Raw genomic sequence first — 23,090 nt, 5'->3', positions numbered from 1 at the left:
TATGACTTATTTAAAATATAAAATCGTAGGAATCAGTAAAAAACTGATACGATTTATTTAAAATAAAAAATATAAAATAGGGAAACTTATTTAAAACGCTAAATAAGAAATAAGTTAGAAGTGTAGTTATTTAAAATAATAAATATTAAATAACTTTTTTATATATTTTATTTAAAATATATACTTTAAATAACTTTATTTAACCCTTAATGCATACTTTAGTTTTGGATACTCTTACTATATATACACGTTGAGTCATTCGAGATTAATTTTCATTACTTTTATAAGTATATAAAAATTGTTAAATGATTTTTACGTATATTTTGACATCTTTAGAAAATATTAAAGTTGTATATTATAATTATAACGAATCATATGCGGTCCTTATGTCATTCGACTATGACAGAGGAATACTCAACTTAGTATTTGGTTGATTCTTGCATTCTGACCCGGTTCGAACCCTCGATAAAAACTAAGGCCATTCATACATAGCGTATAGTATGAATTTTGCCCTCATTTTATTTTTAAGAAACAAAATGGAAGCGCAATTTATCTCCGAGATTGGTTCCTTTCATCAATGCATGACATAAAATTGTTCTATTTGATATTTCTTGTGAATTCTATATATATTCGATTGAATTTGCTTAAAAAAAGAAAACGAATGCAATGGATGATAAGCACGTCACTTCCACGAAAATAGCACCTGTCGTCTTGAACGATGCGTCTCAAGATTCGAAATCTCCAAAGCACAAGATTCATAAATGTCACTCGGAGAAATGCGACGACATGCGGAATGAAGAAAGTATACAAGACGTAATCGATCGCGAAAATGTACCCACGATTTATATTGAGACATCGGATGAGGACGATGTATCCGAGAAATTTTCGGGTGATGTCGAACGAACGGAGACCCAACTTCCACTCACGACAGATCTAGGATCATCCGTCGGCTATGGAAGAGAATTCGCGTATTGTATTCATGCTATGAATTATAATTTTTGAAGGAGAAATATTTTGAAGACAATCTATTTTCTCTCTTTTAACAAAAATTACGGAGACAGTTTTACTTATTATATATATATATATATATGAAAATATTTCATGAAAACGAAAAAGGAGATATTTGCAAATTACTTTATATTATTGTAGTACAAAAAGATAATAAGACATTGAACTAATGAATTATTAATATTCGCGTAATTTAAGAAAAGTTTTATTTCAAAATATTTACTCAGAAATATATTAATTAAATTTATAAAGATATATTGAGATCTTCCTACTCTCATTGCAGTCTTGGAGTGCGACATTTTCTTGAAAAATTAGCGATGTAATAGAGCAGTATAAACATTTGTTTGTAAACTACATTAAAATGTCTTTTTTAATAAAGAATAAGATTTGCAATTGAGAGAGATAGAATAAAATATTCCGAAAATTTCTCTTGTGTTCTGATAATCAATAAATATATTTGAAATTGAATTATGTTTAATAAGATTACAAACCTAACAACTGTCGAATTGAGATGAATATTATTTTATTTTATTTCGAAGTAAAAGGAGTTTTAATATATTTCATAAATGTATTATATCAAATGCGAATATACATTATTTTATTAAGAAATATTTTTATTTTACGTCGTCAATCTGAAGCTTCACAGTAATTAGAAGCCTTAATTAAATTAATTAAATTTTTTTCAACAATTTCATATTTAACAATACTATGTTATATATTATTAAATACTATAAATAAAAAATTTATATAAAAAATACTCGAACAAGAGTATAAAAAATGCTGAGGTTTTTTTTTCCTTATGTTCTTTAACATTTTCTTAGTCGAAATAAAATTATTTGTCAGAAAGAAAATTACTCCATTTAGATCGCTCCTTCACGAGCGCGCTCATAAGCTCTGGTTGGAGATGACGAGCCTTCGGGAAAATCTGATCAAAGAAACGGCTCTTTGGAAAAAGGAAAAAGAGGAATTGGAATATTTACGCGAAAGAAGCAATGCTCTTGCGTTTGAAGAGGCAACCACCGCCGCGTTGGCCGCAGCCGCGGCTTATGCCGTTGAATCACCGCTCTCAAGCGATTTAGGTAATGATTAAATTATCAATCGTAATTTGTACTTTGATTCATTGCTTATAAAACGAATATTTTTATTAATTACGAGTGAATTGAAAGATTAAAAATGCATTTTGAAAAATTATAAATGATTCATTCTTAACTGAATGAATCTTAGAGAACTTTAGATTCTTAAATAAATCATTAAGTAATGAATTTATTTCAATATTATTAAGACTCCCATGTTTTTTATTACTTTTACATTTACTATTACTATCTTGGATATTTCTATATTAAAATATTTTACAAGAACTTTTATTGCATATTTTTTCGCTGCTAACGTCACAATCTAAGATAATGTAGAGAACAAAGCTTTAAATCCATCTGTTTTTTTTTTATTTCCTTATCCTTATTTGATTTAATCTCCATATAGAGAAGAAATATACTAAATTTTAATAAATATTTGCTCAAAAAGAAATGATTAAGTTAACTTGAATTAATATACCTATCTTATATCTTTATATTTAGTAAATATTTAGTTGATACTATTCGAACAAATAATGTATTAAAATTTAGTATATATTTTTAATGCACCCGTTTAAAATTAATAATAACGTTTATGCGATGAATCTGTAGGTAACATCGTCGACTTCACGTCAGAACCGAGTATCAGGGAACTCACGATACTCGAGTACGAGAAAAATCTCGCCAAGTATCACGACCGACACTCCTTCGAGCAAGCTGAGCAACGTTACAATTCATACAAACGCGCGCTTGTCGACGCCTACAAGCAGAAGCTGTCGGAGGTCGAGCGTCTTTGCGACGAAGAATTGGAGAACATACAGCAAAACGCAAGCTGCTTGCAGCCGTTCAAGGAGATTGCATCTCAATGGTCCGTCGACGTGAACGATCACGGTGATTCGCAGCACAGTTGCGACAATCAATCCGAATCCACGGAGCCATCCAAAATCATCGAAACCAATCCAAGCAACGACTGGTGCATATATGGAAAAATCGACAACGAGGTCAACATGATCCCGGAAATTCTGTCTGTCCGTTTCAAACGAGACGAAACAACATAAGAGTCATTTTGCTCTCTACTTTTATTAATGATTATTATTGTTAATATTATTTTATAATTAATATTGTACAACTTCACTTTATATTCTTTATAAAAGAATAAATTAAATCTCTCCTTTTTTTTCTGTAACCGTAACAATGATGATGTTGTAAATAGCATAGCAATTTGTTCTGGCAGCAATTGAAGGCAATTAAATTCAATTTTTTATATTCATATGTTTGAGATACGTTATATATACATATAAAAAAATATGCTAAGCTCTTTTAATCTGAATTTTATATTTTAGAAAAAAATTTTTCAGAACTATATTATTATATTTGTCTTAATAAATAACATCCAAATTCTGTCGCGACACATAATATTATAAATAAAAAAAATTGGAAGATTTTTTTTTGTTTAAATATTTCTTTACAATTTGCAGGATTAAAACGATTAAGAGAATTATTCTTCTTTGGCTTTATCATCGCAAACTGAAATCAGAAATATTTAAATTATACAAATAAATTTAATCGATTTTAAATGAAGTGTGTCATTATAATAAATGGCCCGAGCGGAATGATTGTCTTTAATTGTTTTCGACAGAGTCCTATAAGTCATCGCACAAGGATCGATATAAATGTACGTATATAAATCGACTCTGTCGGATACAGTTACAGCAATCCTTATGCTTAAATCCTTATTGTTCATTTATATTCCTTTATATATGATCGATAAATATCGATATTAATTACCATCGTGCACTTTCCACGATCGACAAACATCATTTTGTTTAATATGAAGGTACAGATTTTCGATGTGGGACTTAGTTTTCTCCAATAAAGTTTTACTCGATTCAATACGCTTCGCTACAGAAGCCAATTGCATCTAAACAAATATAATAATAATTAATTCCAAATTAATTAAATAATTTCAAACTAAATTAATTAACCAATGTGTCCATACAATTATTTTGTGTTTCAAGATTTTAAATCCATTTTACACTTACATCGATTTCCGTAGGTTTCGTCGACAACAACTGTTTATTATTCGCGAACGCGTGAGAGATATTCGCCAAAAATGAAAACGGTTGTTGCGGATTTTCCATAATTCTATGTAGAGAGGCTTGCAATTCCTCGAATGACATTTCATCAACATTATATAGAGAAACTGTCTTCTTCAACTTGGAGTCATGTTCCGTGATTTCTCTTCGAACTGTAGAGTCTTGATTTAATTTACTGACGACGTTTCGTTTAGTACTTTCATGAATTGATAATTTATCAATCATAGAGGGCAATACCTCAACGGGATCGATTTTTTTATCAAAGTTTCGACGACTCGTACGTTCCGCAGATCGTACGGGCGGCAGGATCGACGATCCAGATTTGGCTCGAAAAATAACACACAATGAAATATTTTTCACATTAGTTATTTACTTCCTAAATTGAGAATTCTGATTAATACAAATGTATATATTAATCTTAGCTTACCTTTAGAATTCTTCATGTTACCAAAAGATTCCACTAAAGCTATATATATTTTTAAAAATTATGCGGCAGTTATGTAGATTTCTTCGTATAAAAAATGAAAACCGGTATTTTCTCTCCGATATTTATTAAATTCGGTAAGCAAGTCTTATCAGATTTCGATTATTTTGAACAAACGATTAGTTGCAGTAGCTGTTAGTATATTTCTTATTCTTAATGTTTGATCGATATCATTTGCATGCAGAATAAGTGAGTGTCCCGCCGATAAGTGTTCTGTCGATCCAAACTTCACTTTCATTTTTAAATTTTTTTACAAACGTAATAAAAATAGATTACATATTTCTATAAAATTGCTATTATTTTAGAAATATTTTTTTACGGATTTTTCTATGGATTTTTATATTAAAATTTCAATGCTATTTTTGTTTTTACCGTTGTAATATATTTCTTATTTAATTATTTCTCTTCCTCGGAATTGATGAATATTTTAAAATATGATGCAGAAAATAAAAAACAAATTTACAAAATGATCTCTTCATTTTATTATAGGTAAGCTAGTACATACAATCGAAATAAGAAACGGATGAATTTATGAAGAACTTATAACAAATCTGTTAGGCGTCGTTAGACACATTCATGGCTTTTAAGTCATTACTCGCATACAAAGCTGACGTCACTTATACACTAAAGTAATATATATAAATTATTTACCAACAATATATCATTGCGTAGTTAGAACTATCCTATGAATAATAAAACTATCACAGTTCTTCCGTTTTTTCTTTCGATATTTAAAAATCAGTTCCTTTAAAAAGCGAATTGTAATTAACGGACTTATATGTGCATTTAAAAAAGAAAATAGATGATTGATCTCGACATTACGATCAACAGAAATTTCAATAATGAAAATTTTGACACGATTGTAAAATATAAATTTACAATTTTCGCATGTAATTCACTTTTTTGCATTCCACATTCATTACAAAGAAACTGCAAAACTAGCTTTTTTATGTGTGTATATAGTATCCTTATACACACATACACGCATTATATATATATATATATGTATATATTACTATATGTATAGGTAAGTATATCACAGCTTAAAAGTAAATAAGTCTCGCATCTTCGGGATTCTGCTCCGCCGGACAGTATGGGCATTTCAACCTGGAAATAAATTGATTTCTTTTAAAAAGTGACTTTAAATCAGCACTTAGAAAACATCAACGTACTCCAGTCTTGCCGCATATATAATACCTACTTATTTGCATTGGCAAGCTTGTTCAAGGCGTCTCGAGAAATGACGTGACCGCAAACCAGTTTCATCGGCGGATTGTTCTCTGTGCTTTGTTGCCTAAGTATAGGACAGGCGAAAACTGAATGGTAACGACTCTGTTTTCCCAAGTCTATTTCGATCTGCACGGAAAGAGAAAGGTGTTTTGAATCTTTAATATTTATACACATATATTTAATTATATATACGATTGCCCTTGTACTTACAGGCAGTTCATCTTTACCGTTCCAGATACCGGTAACTTGTCTCTGTTGCATGACTTGCTTGATGTTCAGTAATGCAGGTAGCGCAGTGCATCCTGCGTTGATACTGCAAATGAACAACAAATTATTGTTTTGTTAAATTCTTCTTAATTATGAGCACATAAATCATATGTACCAAACAGATAATGGACTATCCACACTTAAGCCTAATAATGTACACGCTTCTTTAGTGAAAACATCGTGTATCTCGAGCCATAAAGTTGGATCTAATAAATGACTATAGGGAGATGACTGGATCCCATGTGGCAAATAAAGTAATGTTCCCATTAAAGATTGCACTTCTTTCTCGTAACGTACGACGAATTGCGTGAGATTTTGGCGGGCGTATAGTATCGCTTCTCTCTGCTTACTAGGACCTTGTTGAACTAATCTTATAAAATGTAATCTGTGTAATTTAAACTCAAGAGAAGAATTCTGAAAGGAAATGAAAAATTTACGATATGTGTTATACACTAACAATATAAAACAAGACTATATACATTCGTGAATCAGATATTACCTGTGCTAAAAGTGCTTCTCTGTGTTTTTTAGCCCACTCTAATGCTGGTTCGAGATTTCTCTGTTTTAGACAATCCAGTATATAATTCAATTCTGTAAATGGTTCCTTTCTACCTTCATCGGTTTTAATACCAGCTTCCTGCAAATGTCATAAGTTATTATATACAATTATATGAATACAAGAAGCATACAAAATAGGTTGACAAACATTGCAAAATTGAAAATAAGCAAAGCGATTAATATATTAATTATATATCTATATTACATACATTAATTTAAATAATATTCAGATATATGCAATAATTTTGAATTAAGTAAAATAAATTAAACATGGATTTGATTAAAAGAAACTTACCACTGCTAATTCATCGGCAATATCTAACATTCCTTGACGATAAAAGTGTTGACAGATTATTTGATTCAGAAGATGAGATTTCTCAGGTCCAGAAAATACATCTTCCCTGCTAGTACTAGCGAAATCAGCAATAAAATTTCTGTCTATTGCTTTGCCTACCTTGGATACTGTACTGTGTAGATCGCGATGATCTGTTGCTAATCTTTGTACAGTATCGCGTGCTTTTGTCATTGCTTGTTTTAATATTTGAACTTGAACAGCTGTTAGTTCCTGATTAGGTGGTGCTAATAAAAGTGTATTAAAATCAAAGTTTTAAAATCAAAGTTGATTATACATTTATTGTAAAAGAATAAATATATAAATATTATATTTACTAATTATATATATTCAAATATTTATATACATATATAGTAAATTTATATGTATTACAAGTTTTGCAACAAAATATAAATTTTACAATTTATAAAAAATACATTGTTTTTTATAAAAATTATTTTAATGTATCATATAAATATACACTTAAAAAATTAATTATTCGTTTTAATATCAGTTGAATAATTTCAGTGACAGAATAATTTACGACATTGCGAGTACATGTCGAGTAAGTACATGTCGAGACAATATTTCAGTAATGAGAAAATATAATAAATAGATATAAGAAATGAATAATTTACACTTTGCAAATTTTTATACTACAATTTATGTAAACACATAAAACTAGACTATACAAGTTAAATAGTCTACATGCACCGTTTGAGGTTAGTCGATTCAAACACTTAAATTTGGATAATGCAGACACGTTAATAAATGAAGTAATTCATCAGAAAATAAGTTTGGGCCATTAAGGATCGAAAGCCGTCGTGATAAGTTCTCCGAATTGCATAATAATAATTATGGAGAAGATGAGAATCGAGATTAAAGACAAAGATTTCGGGACATAGGAATATCAATGATCTCATCGCTGTTTACCTTCTTCCAGATCTTTTTTCAGAAATTGTATGTGGTTTATCAGATCGCGCAATACTGCCTCCGCATGTTCATTTATCGCACCGAATTTTGATAGAACTTTGTCGACTTCGCGTTCAACAGCATTACACGCCTCCATTATTATCGTATCACTTTTCGCGACTGACATTTGCTCTGTGGAGTACTGTGAAGAACGTAAACTATATTTCAGAATTTCAAGCTAATATCTCATGTAATATGGACGACTAGTCGAATGGTTCTCATTGGCTGTCGGTAATCATCCGATAGTGACATTTTATCGCTCTCATGTGATATAGCCTGCAACTAATATACAGGTTGTTCCAAAATAATCACATTACATGTAAATGTATCAAGAGAAAAATGGATAATAATAGAGTAAAAACATAAAAACCATAGCTAAATGTTTTGTGCCTAAATAACTTTAGAAATTCGCATCCTACAGTAACAATAAACATTTCGTTTCCTTAAGTCATTCTTAGGTCATCTTCAGTATCACAAATTTAAAAATTAAAAAGATTATATTATCTGTAAAAATAATAATTTTACGAATATATTCTTTTTTAATTTTTTATTCTTATTTTTTCATATCAATACTTTCGTAGGAGAAAAATAAACTTGACAATAGAATAAGTTTAAATGAGATGAGATATAAAGATGTATACAATTAAGATCATGATTTTATTTTTCCAACAATAATTTTTTCAAGTAATCATTACATTAAAATTCTTACACATTTCTAAGTAATTGCGATAGATATTTTATATACAAATTAAATTAATGTATAATTACAACTGAACTGTTCATTTCATTTATAGGAATTATTAAGACATACTGGCATTTCATCTTCATAAATTTATATATTCCTAATTATCTAGGTAGTACACAAAGCCACAATAAAGGCATAATAATGTCATAGAACATCATCATGATGCTGTACAAACGTCAACTTAAAAATGAACTTATAAGTAACAAATAAGATCATGATGATGTATTTATGACTTCTGCGTTTTGCTCGAGTATATATATTTTCATTGAAAATAATGTCGGAGAATGAACGTATACATTTGAAATAAAAAATTTCGTGAATGGTGGAATGTTCATTAATCAACAGGATTACCCTGTAACAAAATAATGTGTATTTAACTTATGAATAATATTTAAATATAAATTATTTATACATTTCCGCAATATTTTTAACCATGAAATAACAAGATAATTCAATCAATTGATTTTAATACAATTCATACATATATAATATGAATTATCAGAATTATCTAATCTTCGATGTTTTTGACTTACCCATTCTCGAGCCATAACTAGTATGATCTTACTATTCAACTTTGGCCCAATCAATGGATTCATCTGTGCCATATAGCAACATAGCCAGCTATAAGATAATTTTATTTACGTATAAATTACAAATGTATAACTAAAACATCAAGATGCCGTAAAAATATACTTACAATAGCCAGCATGTAAAGCCTGTTAATACCAGGAGAACTTGCAATATCCTATAAATGTCAATATAAATTAAAGTTTGACGAATATAGTTAACTTGAGCAGATATCGATTTATATCTTTAAAATATCTCTGTTAACCAAAATGTTCAAGGAAAATTAGATCAAATGCAGTTATTATTTTACAAGCTATAACATTGTGAGAAGAAATGTTTATACAAGAGGAAATTGTCTGTTTCAAGAGATCTATGTACAGATGCGAATTTAATGGAATGAGAATGTAAAGCAAAAAAGAACGTCGAGAGAGATATTTACCCACGATTTGGTCCCTTTGGAACGAAAAGTGGTAGAGCTACTCCTAGAAATACCACGGCGCCCCAGAGAAGCGTGAAGGCTATCACGGGTATTGCAGATGCGCCCATTTTTTTTCTATCTGATCACGTTCCTCCGAAAAGCAGCAAACGAACACGGAGCCAGCGACCGTATTTCGTATGAGTTATTTACAGGTATCGAAAGGATCACATGAGAGATTCTTTGTACTATTCACGTGACACATCGATTGACCGAAGAACCTGCGAAGAAGGTAAGTACGGCACTCGATTACACTCGGTGCCGTGAATGAATCTGTTCGTTACGCTACTTCTCTTTTTTTCTTTTTAATATCTAATTGAATGTCTATTTTATTATAAACGGAGGAAATATAATACAGTACAACTGCAAAAATATTTCGATTATTGCTGCAATGAACAAATCTATCGCATGAAGTTGTCCCGGATGTTTCGGATATACAACATTCGTATCTACGTATATTCATGCATTATGATTGTAGAGAAAAGTGGGAGAAGGGCGACGTCGCAAAACAGCTGATTTGACAGCATTCCACAGCTGTCATGACGTATATCTAAAAAGTCCCTAAAAAAATCTAGATTCCGGAAGTGCGTAAAAATTAATGAACATTGGTAATCGAATGTGGTTTGAATTAGCGCGATACCGTTTCTTGTTAGTGAGTGACATGGCCAACGATCTGAAGTTGGCGTCAGTAGCTGATTTTTACACGCTTCTGCGCTGAGAGACGTGAGAGTACGTTTCCATGTGGGTTGATGACGTTACTTCGAGACGCAACGTGTAATATATGTAACATATAATCACATTGCGTGTTTTGATGCGACAGTTGGTGATAGGCAGCCGCAGGTTGAGTGTACTGCCGCGTGCGATCCTTGCTCTAGGGCGGAGAACAATTGATAAGCCAAGACATTTGGAAGACCAGCGGAGATCAGCCAGCAACTTCTTTTTACAGAAGGATTTATTGAAACGAATAAACATTATCCATTCACGATGAAGAAAAAGGTAAACTTTTCTTCTTACATTATGCAAATGCATGGAATTGCATTTTTTGTTTTGCATAAGTCTTCTTTCTTATGGAGACACGTCTTTGTTCTGAGACAAAATATGTATCATTTTTATTTCAGGTACTATTAATGGGCAAGAGTGGGTCTGGAAAAACGAGTATGCGCAGTATTATTTTTGCCAATTATATTGCTCGCGATACCCATCGTCTAGGAGCAACGAGTAAGCTAAACTTATGCTAATAGTCCTAAGTATTCATAATCCGTTTTTATTTCAAGATGACTGTCTTAAGTAATATCTTAAGATGCTAATACAGTTTTGTGATCGATTCGAATACATCAATTTAAATAAATTAACCAGCTATATTAATATTTTAAGATACTAATACCATCTTAAACATTAATTTCCTTAAGATGCTCTTGAATTAAGAACAGATTGCCAGTTTAAAGGAGGACTAATATAATGTAATTTATTACAGTTGACGTAGAACACTCCCATGTTCGTTTTCTCGGCAATTTGGTTTTGAATTTGTGGGATTGCGGAGGACAGGAGGCATTCATGGAGAATTATTTTGCATCGCAACGTGATAACATATTTAGAAATGTAGAGGTGTTGATTTATGTCTTTGATGTGGAATCGAGAGAGCTGGACAAAGATATGCATTATTATCAGAGCTGTTTAGAAGCAATACTGCAGAATAGCCCAGAGGCGAAGATATTTTGCCTAGTTCATAAAATGGATCTTGTGCAAGAGGACCAACGCGATTATATATTCAGGGAAAGAGAGGAAGATTTGAAAAGACTGAGTTTACCTTTAGAGTGCACTTGCTTCAGAACTAGCATATGGGATGAAACTTTATACAGGTATATATCAGATAAGAACATAATTAAAGCAGACAAATAAATCTTTATTATTGTAGAGCATGGTCATCCATTGTATATATGCTGATTCCCAATGTGAAGGAACTTGAACAAAGCTTGAACCAGTTTGCTAATATTATTGACGCAGATGAAGTGCTTTTGTTTGAAAGAGCGACCTTTCTAGTAATAAGTCATTGTCAACGGCAGTTTCACAGAGACGTTCATCGATTTGAAAAAGTTTCCAACATAATAAAGCAATTCAAATTGAGTTGTAGGTAAGCATGAATCATGTAAAAAAAAAACTGACAAGAAAAAGATGCAACGTTTGCAGTTTTTATTAATTTTGCAGTAAGTTAGCGGCACAATTTCAAAGTATGGAAGTTAGAAATACCAATTTTGCGGCCTTTATCGACATATTTACCTCAAATACATACGTCATGGTTATCATGTCCGATCCAACTATACGTAAGTATTTCAAGTATTTGTACACAATTCAAATCCAATATCGATTATATATATGTATTTTTTTTTTAAATATATTTAACACAGCTGAGTATGTATTTGAAAAACTATATTTGTATATAATTTTATTTTGTATTTGTATTTTATGGAAGCATATAAAAGTATTTTATATTTTATATTTCAGTATCAATAATGAAAGATTGAAAGTATTTTGTATTTTATATTTTATATTTCAAATACTAAGATCAATTTTATTACAAAATACAAAAAACTGTCACTCTTTCCATTTTAAATACAAAATACGTAATACTTTTATGTGCTCCGCTGAAATACAAAATATACTTGTCTTCCAAATACTGTATTTTAAATAAAAGTATTTCAAATACATGTCCTGTATAAAATATAATCGAGCACTTGACACTCAAGGCATTACTGTGTTTCCTGATATTGAAGTTTATTAAAACGCGCGTTTTCTTTCAGCATCCGCAGCGACGTTAATCAACATACGCAACGCGCGAAAGCATTTTGAAAAGTTGGAACGTGCCAGTCAGAGTTCGGCGTTGACTAGATAGAAGTCGGCGCGACCCAGGCGCCTTGTCACCCGGGTCCATCCTATTAATAATTGCTGAATTTCTGGAATCGCGTATCTTATTAGATAATGCGCCATTGCGGAGATACGATTGTTGAGATCGGGTTACTTCAATGTATGGCTTCTTCAATGTGAGCGTTTATGACAAAATAAGTATATACTCGACGTATCCGAAAGAGGCTGACGATTATCACTGTACTTCAGGCCATATATTAGGATTCTATTGATATGAATTCATCTCACATGTTACACGCGGATATGATACATCTTTCATAATGCATCTGCCATTTATCGACGTAAAATAGTTTCCATATTCACGATTCTCTTGCATTAAGAATTATTTTTTATTCTTCAATTCAATAATCATTTATGATTCGAAACATGTCTCATTAGCATCTAACGAATGTTAATTAATTAATAATTAATTATAATTAATCATACAACTATATGTTTGTTCTATATCTGCATGATATTATGATATAACAATGCAAGACTGAGTATCCATTTAAGAGCTTCTATTCTCGTAATTGAATCACGACAATAGAAAAGTTCTGAAAATAATCGATGTATAATCGCGATATATTTTAATTATGTGTTCACTGATTGATTTCCTTATTGAAGATCGTCCTCAAACATAAAAAGAACTTTTAAGTGGATGTGCAATCTATGCTGCATCGGAATATCATATTGTAAAAGATAAACACTTAACGTCAATTTGGTAAGAAAAAAATTTACAATGTGTTTATATGTTTACAATCCTCAAAGATATAACAATTTAAAACTAGGATGTATTTTTTAAATATGCAAATAAATTATAACTACAAGTAAGCTTATATTTCTTCCATGAATGAACATATTTAAAATTATAAAATTGATAGAAATATTTCCGATGAAATAAGCTAAAAATATAAAATAAATTTAAAATCACCTGACTTAAAAACTTTTAGAATAATCAAAAACTAATCAAATTCTAATCTAATGGTGATTTTTTCTTGGACATGAAATTGATATTTTGAAATTGTATTGCTGAGGATGATTCCAAAGTGAACTGAAACGTACTATTTTCTATTTTTTGGAATAAAGATTTAAGATTGCGTATTAACTATCACGCTGACTCTCATTCGCTCTGATTTTTTTTGGATTTTTTGTTGTTGAATTTGGGAGAGTCCGTAAGAAGATTATATCGTTACTATATTTTATAAAGTCGAAACATTTTTGAATTGAAAAAAAAAATGTTTATTTGTTTTATGATAAATCAGAGTGAAGTTAAATTTCCCGCCGTTGAGTTGCTAAATGGCGGAATTGTGTGCTGTCATTGCTCTTCACATTAGGAAAATAAGTTTCTGATAGTTCATTTTATAGTTACTACTCGAATGTCGTAATGGATAAAATACTGAAGGGGATCATGAAGTACAGAAAGTGTCACCGGGAAGGCATGGTGAAGCAATTCCAACAAGTTAAAGATCATCCCGAGGTATGTCGCATGATAGAAAAAAAATCTCGCGTGACGATTTTTTCGATAGATAGATATATAGGTACATTTGCACTGCCACGTCGAGTGTAGTTCACGTGCGTTTTGTTGATACTATCTCGGAGCAAGTGGTAGTGGGCCGTAAAAAATATTCTTTCGCAACTCTTTTTTTCTCTCCACACACATTATTAAATACGACTTAATTAATAAGATCACTTATTTTAAATGTAATGGCTTGAAGCATGACATCGAATTATTGATTGACCAATAATTGATTAGAGTACTCGTATCTAATGACAGCAAAATATTTATCCATGTTTATCTTACTGACCTATATATAATATGGGGAATGTTATGTTTTTACCAATAAAGTTATTCTATATAGATTTATTACCTTACATTGTTATGTTAGGAAAATGTCTGTTTTCTTCTCTGCTTTTATCACAATTATTTTATTGATAATACCGAACGTAGATTATATAGAATATATGTATACCGACTGTAGGATATATCTCGATTAGTAGATTCTGCTTTTATTATAGTATGTATTTCTTTGGTAATGTTATATCATGATTTCTTAATCATATATTTATTCTTTATCAAAATTTTATTTAAATCAAGAGAGCCACGAGAATTATATAATATATAGAATTATATAATATATTAGAAATTAATATTTTCTTTTTTCAGAAATTACTTTTTTATTAAATTTTGCGTTTTTTATGAATATCATTTTTATGTGTATTATATTTATGTATATTATATATGTTATATACATATGTCTTCTTTTATATATTTATAATAAAATGATTTTTAAAATATCGCAAGAATATATGTATACCGACTGTAGGATATATCTTGATTAGTGAATTCTGCTTTTACTATAGTATGTATTTCTTTGGTAATGCAGGTAATGTAGGTTATGATACTTTAGCGAGATGCTAAAAGTGCATTATTGTATTTTTTCATCTATAATAAAATATATGTAGAATATTTAATTTTTAAATATAATAAAAAAATATATATTTCTATATTTACCTTTCTGTTTTTAAAAATAAAAATAAAGAATATTCAGGAATCTAGGAAAGGGATGCCTTATTCGTACTACAAGGATTTTGAAACTGAAGTTGGATACATTGTATAATCAATAAGAATCTTATTTTATGTATAATCTTGTATATTCTTTCTACTATTTTTGAAATATAAAAACATATCCAAAAATCTAAGGAAAAAATAATTATTAAAATCTTCATATTATTTTTTAACAGATTAATAAATAAATAATTATATTATTTGTTTATTTATTTAATAAAATTCGAATAGACTAAAGTCGAATATATTGAAAAAAAAATATATATATATTACTTAAATATCTTCACCCATGTCGCATATTTATAACTTTGCTAGCACAGCCTGTAATTTGATGTCTGTTGTTACTTCCTATCACAGCCAAAGGCAGTGTTTTTTACCTGCATGGACTCCCGGATGATTCCAACTAGATTTACGGAAACGAACATTGGAGACATGTTTGTCGGTACGATCTATTACAGTAGCATTATCGCGATCGCATGTAACTTGCTAGTTCATTCTCTAATTTTTCTGATTCTATCGCAGCGTATTTTCTTTTCTATGCTTCTTACAATATCAGAGATCCTCTGATGAGATAATTATAGTATACGATATTTATTCATTACAATCTTAATCATATATTTATTCTTTATCAAAATTTTATTTAAATCAAAGGAGCCACGAGAACTATATAATATATCCAAATTAACATTTTCTTTTTTCGGAAATTATTTTTTTATTAAATTTTGCGTTTTTTATGAATATTATTTTTACGTGTATTATATTTATATACATTATATATGTTATATACATATATCTTCTTTTATATATTTATAATAAAATGATTTTGAAAATATCGCAAGAATTTTGATACTTTTCGGAATATATATATAGTTGAATGTATTCACGAATACATGTGGTTTCCAAATTTTTCTTCATCCATGAAAAAACGATCAAAAATCGAAATATATAAAATGTATCAGACGGTCTAACACAGAGTTTACCTTTTCAGTCCGAAATCCCGGTAATATCATTCCGCACTCGCATCACTTTGTGGACGAATTTACTATGTGCGAGGCGGCAGCATTGGAACTTGGATGTGTGGTGAACAATATAAGGCACATTATAGTCTGCGGCCATAGCGATTGCAAGGCGATGAATCTACTCTACGCTTTACGGGACAAGGAGTTCGCGTCTCAAGTGCGTTTTCCTTGCGTTTCCCGATTAAAAATTCGTCGACAAATTCTTTTTCTTCTCATGTCTCATTTTCGCACATTTTCGTAATCGCGCGATAATGCCATCCGAATTTTAGGCGAGCAGAAGAATGTCACCGCTGAAAGCATGGCTGTGTGCGCACGCCAGCAGCAGCTTAACGAAGTTTCAGCATCTCGAAATCACCGGTTTTCATGAGCCGATTCTCTTCCAGGGCGAGATGTCATTACGAAAATTTGTCGCCTACATCGATCCGGAGGATAAATTCGCCATTGAAGATAAGCTGTCGCAAGTCAGTACACAGATCAAACAGGACGCTACGAGAATAGCCGATTATCTATCTCGTTACATTTGTGGAACTTGTTTTGTTGTAGATCAATACGTTGCAGCAACTCCAAAATATCTCGTCGTACGGATTCCTAAAGAAGCGTCTGGAAAGGCACGATTTGCACATCCACGCGCTATGGTTCGACATTTATACCGGCGATATTTATTATTTTAGTCGAGCCAACAAGAGATTCATAGAGATAAACGAAACAACGGAGCAGCTTTTGCTTAAAGAAATTAATAAATATTACTCCTAGAAATCCTTTTTCCAGATAATTGCATATTATAATCCATACGGAACGTCATCAGAAACATACAAGCCCGCGTAAAATAATCGTCTATTTTTGCATACTAAACTTTGAAAGATTTAAATTCCATTTATGTACCTTTGAGAAGACTTGCTACTGATAATAAGTTAATCTTTATTAGTTATCACTGTTGCAGAGCAAACAATATGTGTTTTGTCAAACTTCAGATATGTTTAGATTTCTTAGCAGAAAATACATTCTTTAATTTATTATATAATTATATATCTATTTTTATATACATATACATATAATATATTTACAATTTATTTAATATACTAGTTAATAATAAGTTAATCTAAATTCTGTATGAATAAATCAAATAAATAAGAAAAAGTCAATATAAGATCGAGGCTAAATCTGAGATGGTTAATAATATTTTTATACGTAAATTTTAAATACATTTTACAATTATATAAATTATGCGCCGTATAATTTCTTTTTCTTTACTATCAGACTTGAAGCGCATAATAACATAACGTCATTATGTGTTCGTTACATTATATTGTAGAGTACGAAATTATAATAATAACATTATGTTACTTTCAGTTTGTGTCGACTGGGAGTTTTTTGATGAAATCTCGGTAATTCTCGGAGAACTCCCTATCTAATCAATGGATTAAAAAAAAAAAATAGATTGAAATTTTTTTTTATTTAATTGGATTCAATTAGATTCAATTGGATGCAATTGGATTGAAAAATTGCATTTTCCTATTCAAAATTTTAAATTAAACAGTATTCACAATGCACAAAAAAAGCTAATATTATTTTTAGATTGAAAGGCATAGAGATATGTTCCATGTAATTCCTATAAATGAATAAAAATGTATTCAGGAAAAGCATTTATTTTAACATTTGTGAATCAATATTTCTGAAAATCTGAATCCATTTCAATTCATTTCAATTCATTCTCGTTTGCTGGATGTGAACCAAAATGATGAAGCTCTCAGAGAATTTTCAAAAGCAAACACAGGAGGTCTTGAAGAGTTCTTTTTGAAACTTAAATAAAGCTGCAAAAATGTTATGAGCTCCCGGGGAGCTTCTGTATTGTGTGAGATTATTTATTACCCCAGTAAACAAGAATGGACTGAAATGAATTAAAATAGATTTCTTTTCAATCCTAAATGTATTTTATTCATTTATTAGGAATTGCATAAAGCATATTTCTATGCCTTTCTATCTAAAAATAATATTAGCATTTTCTATGCATCATGAATATTACTCAATTCAGAATTGTGAATAGGAAGTACAGTTTTTTTAATTCAGTTAAATTAAAAAATAAATCAAAAAAAGTTTTTATTTAAAAATGGACCATAAATGCTACTTAAATTATTCAAAATTATAAGTAGGAAATTTTTCATTTTAATCCAACTAAGTTCAGAAAAGTTGTAACATAAAAATAATTGAGCTATGTTCTGTTGTTTCTCTTTGATTGAAAATGAATAATCGATGTAAACTCGTAAACCGAATCGAACACAGCCCGAATATTAGGTTAATCACGGCGTGCGCGAGATTAGATTATCCGACACTTACCCAATGTTGTCTCATAGTAAATTGTTTACTTTATTATATTTATATAATTTCTAGTTTAGCTGATTGTATTTGAAATAAAGAATGAATAATACATTTACCAATAAAGAAGTAGTATAGCGGTGACGTAGAAGCATGTAGAAGATTCATAATCAAGAGATCTGAGATATTCGAATCTCCACAAAAGTGCGTTTTTTAATACCAATTTGAGGTAGCTAATTTTAAATATAATTAGTATAAATGTCTTAGGAATAAAATTTATAACCCTTAAAAATAAATGTTTTTTTTTTTCGAATATTAAACTAGTGTCAGCTCGGATTTAATTCATTTCAATTCATTCAATCCATTTTCACGAATTAAAATTTTAATCACGTTTGCTGGGATTATTTTAATTTTAGCATTGGCATCTGAAGACACTGTGAACTTATTACAAGAAATATTTTTATTAAGATTCTTGAAGATTGCTCTTCCGCATAATTTTCATTCTTGCTAAGATTTATTTTTCATAATAAATTCTTTTTTCTACAGTATTAGCATCTTTATATTAAATGGACGAATTTAATTATGATATTGTTATTCAGCTTTAGTTTATAATTGCGTTTTAAGTCTGACAGTAAGCGATGCAGTTTATATAACTGAAAGATGTATTTAGAATTAACACATAAAAATATTATTAGGCACTGAGATTTAACTTCGATCGTATTGCCCTTTCCTTACTTATTTGATATTTAATGTGGCGAAATATATAAAATATTTGCATTATGGAAAGTAAACTTTGTTATTTATTCTTGGTCCTTCTTCCTGATTTTATAATTTTATAATGGAGTCAACAAATTATTTTGGCTCGATTGCCTCGAGAAAAGAATTAAAGTCTCAAATCAACGACAAAAGAATCACCGATAGACGGACCGCTCTGGACGAACTAGAGCATGCTAGTTCTGAAAGAGAAAGCAAAACAACGAAAGAAGTCGCAGAAATCAGAGTTACGGAGCGTTTTTAAGATCCTCTTCTTGACGAGTGCTGAATGTAAATTTATATACAATTACAAATGCCTCATCATTATATTGATGTACATTTTTGGGAACGTTTTAAATAAATGCAGTATAAAATTCGAACATAATTTTTTAATGCAAGAACAAATCCGAGCCCACATCGGATTTTTTTTATCATCTCAAAAGTTTATAAAACGTTTTAAGCTCAACTTATCTTAGATCTGTGTTTCTAGTACTGAGAGAGAAATTACAGTTAAGTTAACATTCGCAATTGATATTGCAAGTTTATATAAATATTTGCACAAGAGATCTTTTTAATATCATACGAAACATAAATTAAAAAAGACCATCACATTCTGGCATATATTAAATGTGCTCTCTCTCTCTCTCTCTCTCTCTCTCTCTCTCTCTCTCCGTTCTCCCTCTTTTCCTCTTTTTTGTTTTATAAAATTTATCAACTTGCAAATTTAGTTATAAAATTAGTAATCAAAGTGTGATATAAGCACTATGAAAAATTGTTTGATTGTTATTCTTCCTGATTGCTATAAGACAAGCGGTGAAATGATCCAGATACCGTAAAATGCGTGCGTGGATGCGAGATCGCGAGTCCGAGTTCTTGTGACTCCCGGCTATGTAAGCACACGTGAAAAACGGTGTTCGCACTTTTCCGTGTGCTACGCAGTAAAAGTGAAGAGAATTCTCCCAGTTTCCAACGGAATCGTCTAGTTAGGCCGGTTAGAAATAACGTTGCACTTAAAGTAAAGAAAAATACTTGAAAGAATAGAATCTCTGTATGATCTTTTTTCAAACCGTTTGAAATTATAGTTACTATTTTTAAGAGAATGTCAATAAACATTGAAAATAGCCATTCAATACTATTCAATGAGTACTATTATTGAAGTTAAAATTATAGCCAAATAAATCTAACGTATAACTAATTGCCTATTATCCCTATAGAAAAGAAACAAGTAACCAATCTATTACTGAAGAATAGAATGTTATGATATATGATTGCCTGTCGGGTTTAATGTAATGTTGCAATTTCAAGTAAAAATTATCCAGACAAAATACGCTTCTCTCTCTCTCTCTCTCTCTCTCTCTCTCTCTCTCTCTCTCTTTCTTCAATGTTCGGCATGACTTTGTTTTCAAGAATATAAAGGACAAAAAGACATTTCGGCATCTTCAAGTGGCATTCACAAAAAGCAAATGGCATTTACACTCTAAATATCTTTGTATATCGATAGTCATAAAATAATAATTCTTCGTATATATGCATGTATGAAATTATTTTACTTTATGTAACTGACCAAATGTTTTTTCTTAATAATTTAACAAAGATTTTGATGAAACAAGAAAAAGTGAAAAAAAACAGACTTTTTTTATAATTTTATAATTTATATTTTACAAAACAAATTTTCACAATTCATGTTATATTATTCAAAGAATAAAAAAATAAAAAGAATTTATTAACAAAATTAAGCTTTTAATCTTTGATAAGTTTCGAAGCACTTAATCAATTTCAAGAGTTATCATAATTTAAGGCTGCGGTCAAAATGTCTCACTATAAATGCTTTGAAGCGTTTGATTGATCAATTAGAAGAACAAATTTTACGAATTAATCAGTCAAAAAACGCTTTAGAACATTTGTAGCATCGCATTGACCTATAAATGTACGTTAGAAATCATAGTTTTGAACATCTATGTATTAAAAATTACACGGATTGAAATACGGATGTATTAATTACGTTTGTATTAATAATAGTTGTCACAGGTATAACACGTGTATTCAGATACACGTGAAAAAGAGCTGTACTTCACATTGCATCAATATATTGGTCAGTATGTCGATTATTTCATAAATGTAATGCCTACTAGAGAAGACATTATATTTATAAAATGTAATCGATCGATTTTACAAATCAATCGATTAATCAATCGATTAACTTTATTAATGTAATTATATTTACAAAATAACCTGACATACTAACCAATATGTTGATGCAACACGCGCGATACATAATATTATATACACGACCAAAGAATTAGACGTCAGTTAGAAGTTCCGGATCATTTATGCGATGATTTTAATTTCCTTCGTAATTATAGGATACGCATTATATTTCGAAGCGTTCTTTGATAAATTGGTAAAATTCTTCCTTTCTTGGTTTCATCAAATGCTCCAAAGCATTCTCAGAAAACGTTGAATTTGTCCTTCAAAATAAATTATTTATGTTTGTCGTATATGATCCACATTTCTTTATATACAATATAGCTTCAACGAAGCTCTTAAGAAATTTCCGAAACGTCTCCAGGATAAAGTATGCTGAATTATGAATATGCTTTTTTTTTTTGTTTGGAACGATTTCAAAAGTCACTGTTGCACTGATCGAGCTCATTTTCAGAGCCGGTCCTCCGCCTTATCGAGCGGTGCAGCGGTTCTCTCCATGAAATTATGTTTTATTGACGAAACGGATAAGAAGATAAGAGAACGATGTCACGATTTTGCACGATCTCTTTTTTCTTACGCGTTACACTCGTCCGAGAAAAAGAGTGCGCGGCCAGTGGTGCGTGCTGAAGCATAACTGCGCTGCGCGCAGTGGCATTACCACTTCGTTACGCTCGTACCTTTCCGAAACTTTATGCCTGTGTCGTGACGCTATTCCGTCGTAGCGTTGGAAAACGGTCGGACGTGCAGTAATTAACGAACGGCGCGTTGCGTTCACGTAATTAATTAGCGGGTTGAATACTTCGGTAGGTCGTTTAATGTCCGTCCGGAGTTACGTGAAAGGTGCGCGCGAAAGATGTACATGTAATAGGCGTGATAAACTGTCGGATAATCCGTTTGGATTTTTATAAACTTCCTCAGAAACTAAGCTGCATGGGAACGATGTTTAGTTAAAATTAAATTAAAGAATATAACTCAATAATAATAATAATAACAACTTTTAATAATATCTTTTGATTTGCAGTATAGATAAGGTAGACAATAATAAAGCAAGACACAATAGAAGTTCAGCCAAAAGATGAGGTATCGATCAAAATTTATCATATCGTATAATAAGAGTAATCATTTTCATTTAAACTAGTGTTGTTAAAGCATTATTTTTTTTCAGTGTAGGAACCTAAACCCGAAATAAATCTTTGAGAAGATGAGCTAAAAGCATATTTAACACAGTAGATCACGACGTAATAAAGAATTAAAAATATGAAAATTACACAGCAGATAAGACATGGCTTGTAAAAAATAATTACTCTTATCATACGATATGATGAAATTTGATTAAATATTTAAGCATTTTTATCGCAAACCTTTTTAGTAAAAGATTATAAAATATATTCTATCGATATAAAAATCGAAAGAAACTAATATAATGCGTGGTTCCAAAATTGTAAAAGGTATGTACTGTTTCCCGGTCCACCACGTGAATCTTTGCGTGTTCGTTTTCACGCTTGAGTAAAAGTGAGTTCCACATAA

General features: G+C 30.4%; 6 protein-coding genes across 9 annotated transcripts; 3 read left to right on the top strand and 3 right to left on the bottom strand.

Annotated features, from left to right (window-relative positions):
- Positions 1 to 1,814: 1,814 nt before the first annotated feature.
- Positions 1,815 to 3,136, top strand: LOC105142932 (uncharacterized). Its single transcript, XM_011050841.2, has 2 exons — positions 1,815 to 2,087; positions 2,691 to 3,136. Exons 1-2 carry the CDS (start codon positions 1,913 to 1,915, stop codon positions 3,134 to 3,136), a joined length of 621 nt encoding a protein of 206 aa, XP_011049143.2. The 5' UTR covers positions 1,815 to 1,912.
- A 61-nt stretch (positions 3,137 to 3,197) lies between these two features.
- LOC147907033 (uncharacterized) lies at positions 3,198 to 5,014 on the bottom strand. 2 transcript variants are annotated; one of them, XM_087414410.1, is made up of 4 exons: positions 4,412 to 5,014; positions 4,121 to 4,326; positions 3,867 to 3,999; positions 3,203 to 3,605 (listed from the first exon to the last, which is right to left on the bottom strand). In XM_087414410.1, the coding sequence occupies exons 2-4, from the start codon at positions 4,256 to 4,258 to the stop codon at positions 3,577 to 3,579; spliced, it is 300 nt and encodes a 99-aa protein (XP_087270536.1). In that variant the 5' UTR covers positions 4,259 to 4,326; positions 4,412 to 5,014; the 3' UTR covers positions 3,203 to 3,576. The 2 variants fall into 2 exon arrangements, with proteins under 2 accessions (XP_087270535.1, XP_087270536.1); XM_087414409.1 differs by having other exon boundaries at positions 3,198 to 3,605; positions 4,121 to 5,014.
- A 102-nt stretch (positions 5,015 to 5,116) lies between these two features.
- Sou (required for meiotic nuclear division 5 protein souji) lies at positions 5,117 to 8,191 on the bottom strand. Of its 2 annotated transcripts, none has more exons than XM_011050824.2 (7): positions 7,978 to 8,191; positions 7,009 to 7,292; positions 6,655 to 6,792; positions 6,271 to 6,569; positions 6,099 to 6,201; positions 5,860 to 6,014; positions 5,117 to 5,765 (listed from the first exon to the last, which is right to left on the bottom strand). In XM_011050824.2, the coding sequence occupies exons 1-7, from the start codon at positions 8,141 to 8,143 to the stop codon at positions 5,702 to 5,704; spliced, it is 1,209 nt and encodes a 402-aa protein (XP_011049126.1). In that variant the 5' UTR covers positions 8,144 to 8,191; the 3' UTR covers positions 5,117 to 5,701. The 2 variants fall into 2 exon arrangements, with proteins under 2 accessions (XP_011049126.1, XP_011049125.1); XM_011050823.2 differs by having other exon boundaries at positions 5,117 to 5,783; positions 7,978 to 8,182.
- Positions 8,192 to 8,654: 463 nt separating this feature from the next.
- Positions 8,655 to 10,204, bottom strand: LOC105142919 (V-type proton ATPase subunit e 2). The gene is made up of 4 exons (XM_011050826.2): positions 9,768 to 10,204; positions 9,459 to 9,506; positions 9,295 to 9,382; positions 8,655 to 9,113 (listed from the first exon to the last, which is right to left on the bottom strand). The coding sequence occupies exons 1-4, from the start codon at positions 9,872 to 9,874 to the stop codon at positions 9,096 to 9,098; spliced, it is 261 nt and encodes an 86-aa protein (XP_011049128.1). The 5' UTR covers positions 9,875 to 10,204; the 3' UTR covers positions 8,655 to 9,095.
- A 140-nt stretch (positions 10,205 to 10,344) lies between these two features.
- On the top strand, positions 10,345 to 13,538 carry RagA-B (Ras-related GTP binding A/B). 2 transcript variants are annotated; one of them, XM_087414408.1, is made up of 7 exons: positions 10,345 to 10,532; positions 10,624 to 10,799; positions 10,922 to 11,021; positions 11,278 to 11,662; positions 11,719 to 11,934; positions 12,009 to 12,124; positions 12,602 to 13,538. In XM_087414408.1, the coding sequence occupies exons 2-7, from the start codon at positions 10,788 to 10,790 to the stop codon at positions 12,691 to 12,693; spliced, it is 921 nt and encodes a 306-aa protein (XP_087270534.1). In that variant the 5' UTR covers positions 10,345 to 10,532; positions 10,624 to 10,787; the 3' UTR covers positions 12,694 to 13,538. The 2 variants fall into 2 exon arrangements, with proteins under 2 accessions (XP_087270534.1, XP_087270533.1); XM_087414407.1 differs by having other exon boundaries at positions 10,345 to 10,544.
- A 94-nt stretch (positions 13,539 to 13,632) lies between these two features.
- Positions 13,633 to 19,396, top strand: CAHbeta (carbonic anhydrase beta). The gene is made up of 5 exons (XM_011050828.2): positions 13,633 to 14,184; positions 15,631 to 15,715; positions 16,262 to 16,449; positions 16,562 to 16,753; positions 16,836 to 19,396. Exons 1-5 carry the CDS (start codon positions 14,092 to 14,094, stop codon positions 17,043 to 17,045), a joined length of 768 nt encoding a protein of 255 aa, XP_011049130.1. The 5' UTR covers positions 13,633 to 14,091; the 3' UTR covers positions 17,046 to 19,396.
- Positions 19,397 to 23,090: the final 3,694 nt, after the last annotated feature.

The sequence above is a fragment of the Acromyrmex echinatior genome, chromosome 16 (assembly GCF_024713525.1).
Source record: "Acromyrmex echinatior isolate Ae372 chromosome 16, ASM2471352v2, whole genome shotgun sequence".
NCBI lineage: Eukaryota > Metazoa > Arthropoda > Insecta > Hymenoptera > Formicidae > Acromyrmex > Acromyrmex echinatior.
This window is presented reverse-complemented; position numbering and strand designations above follow the sequence as displayed.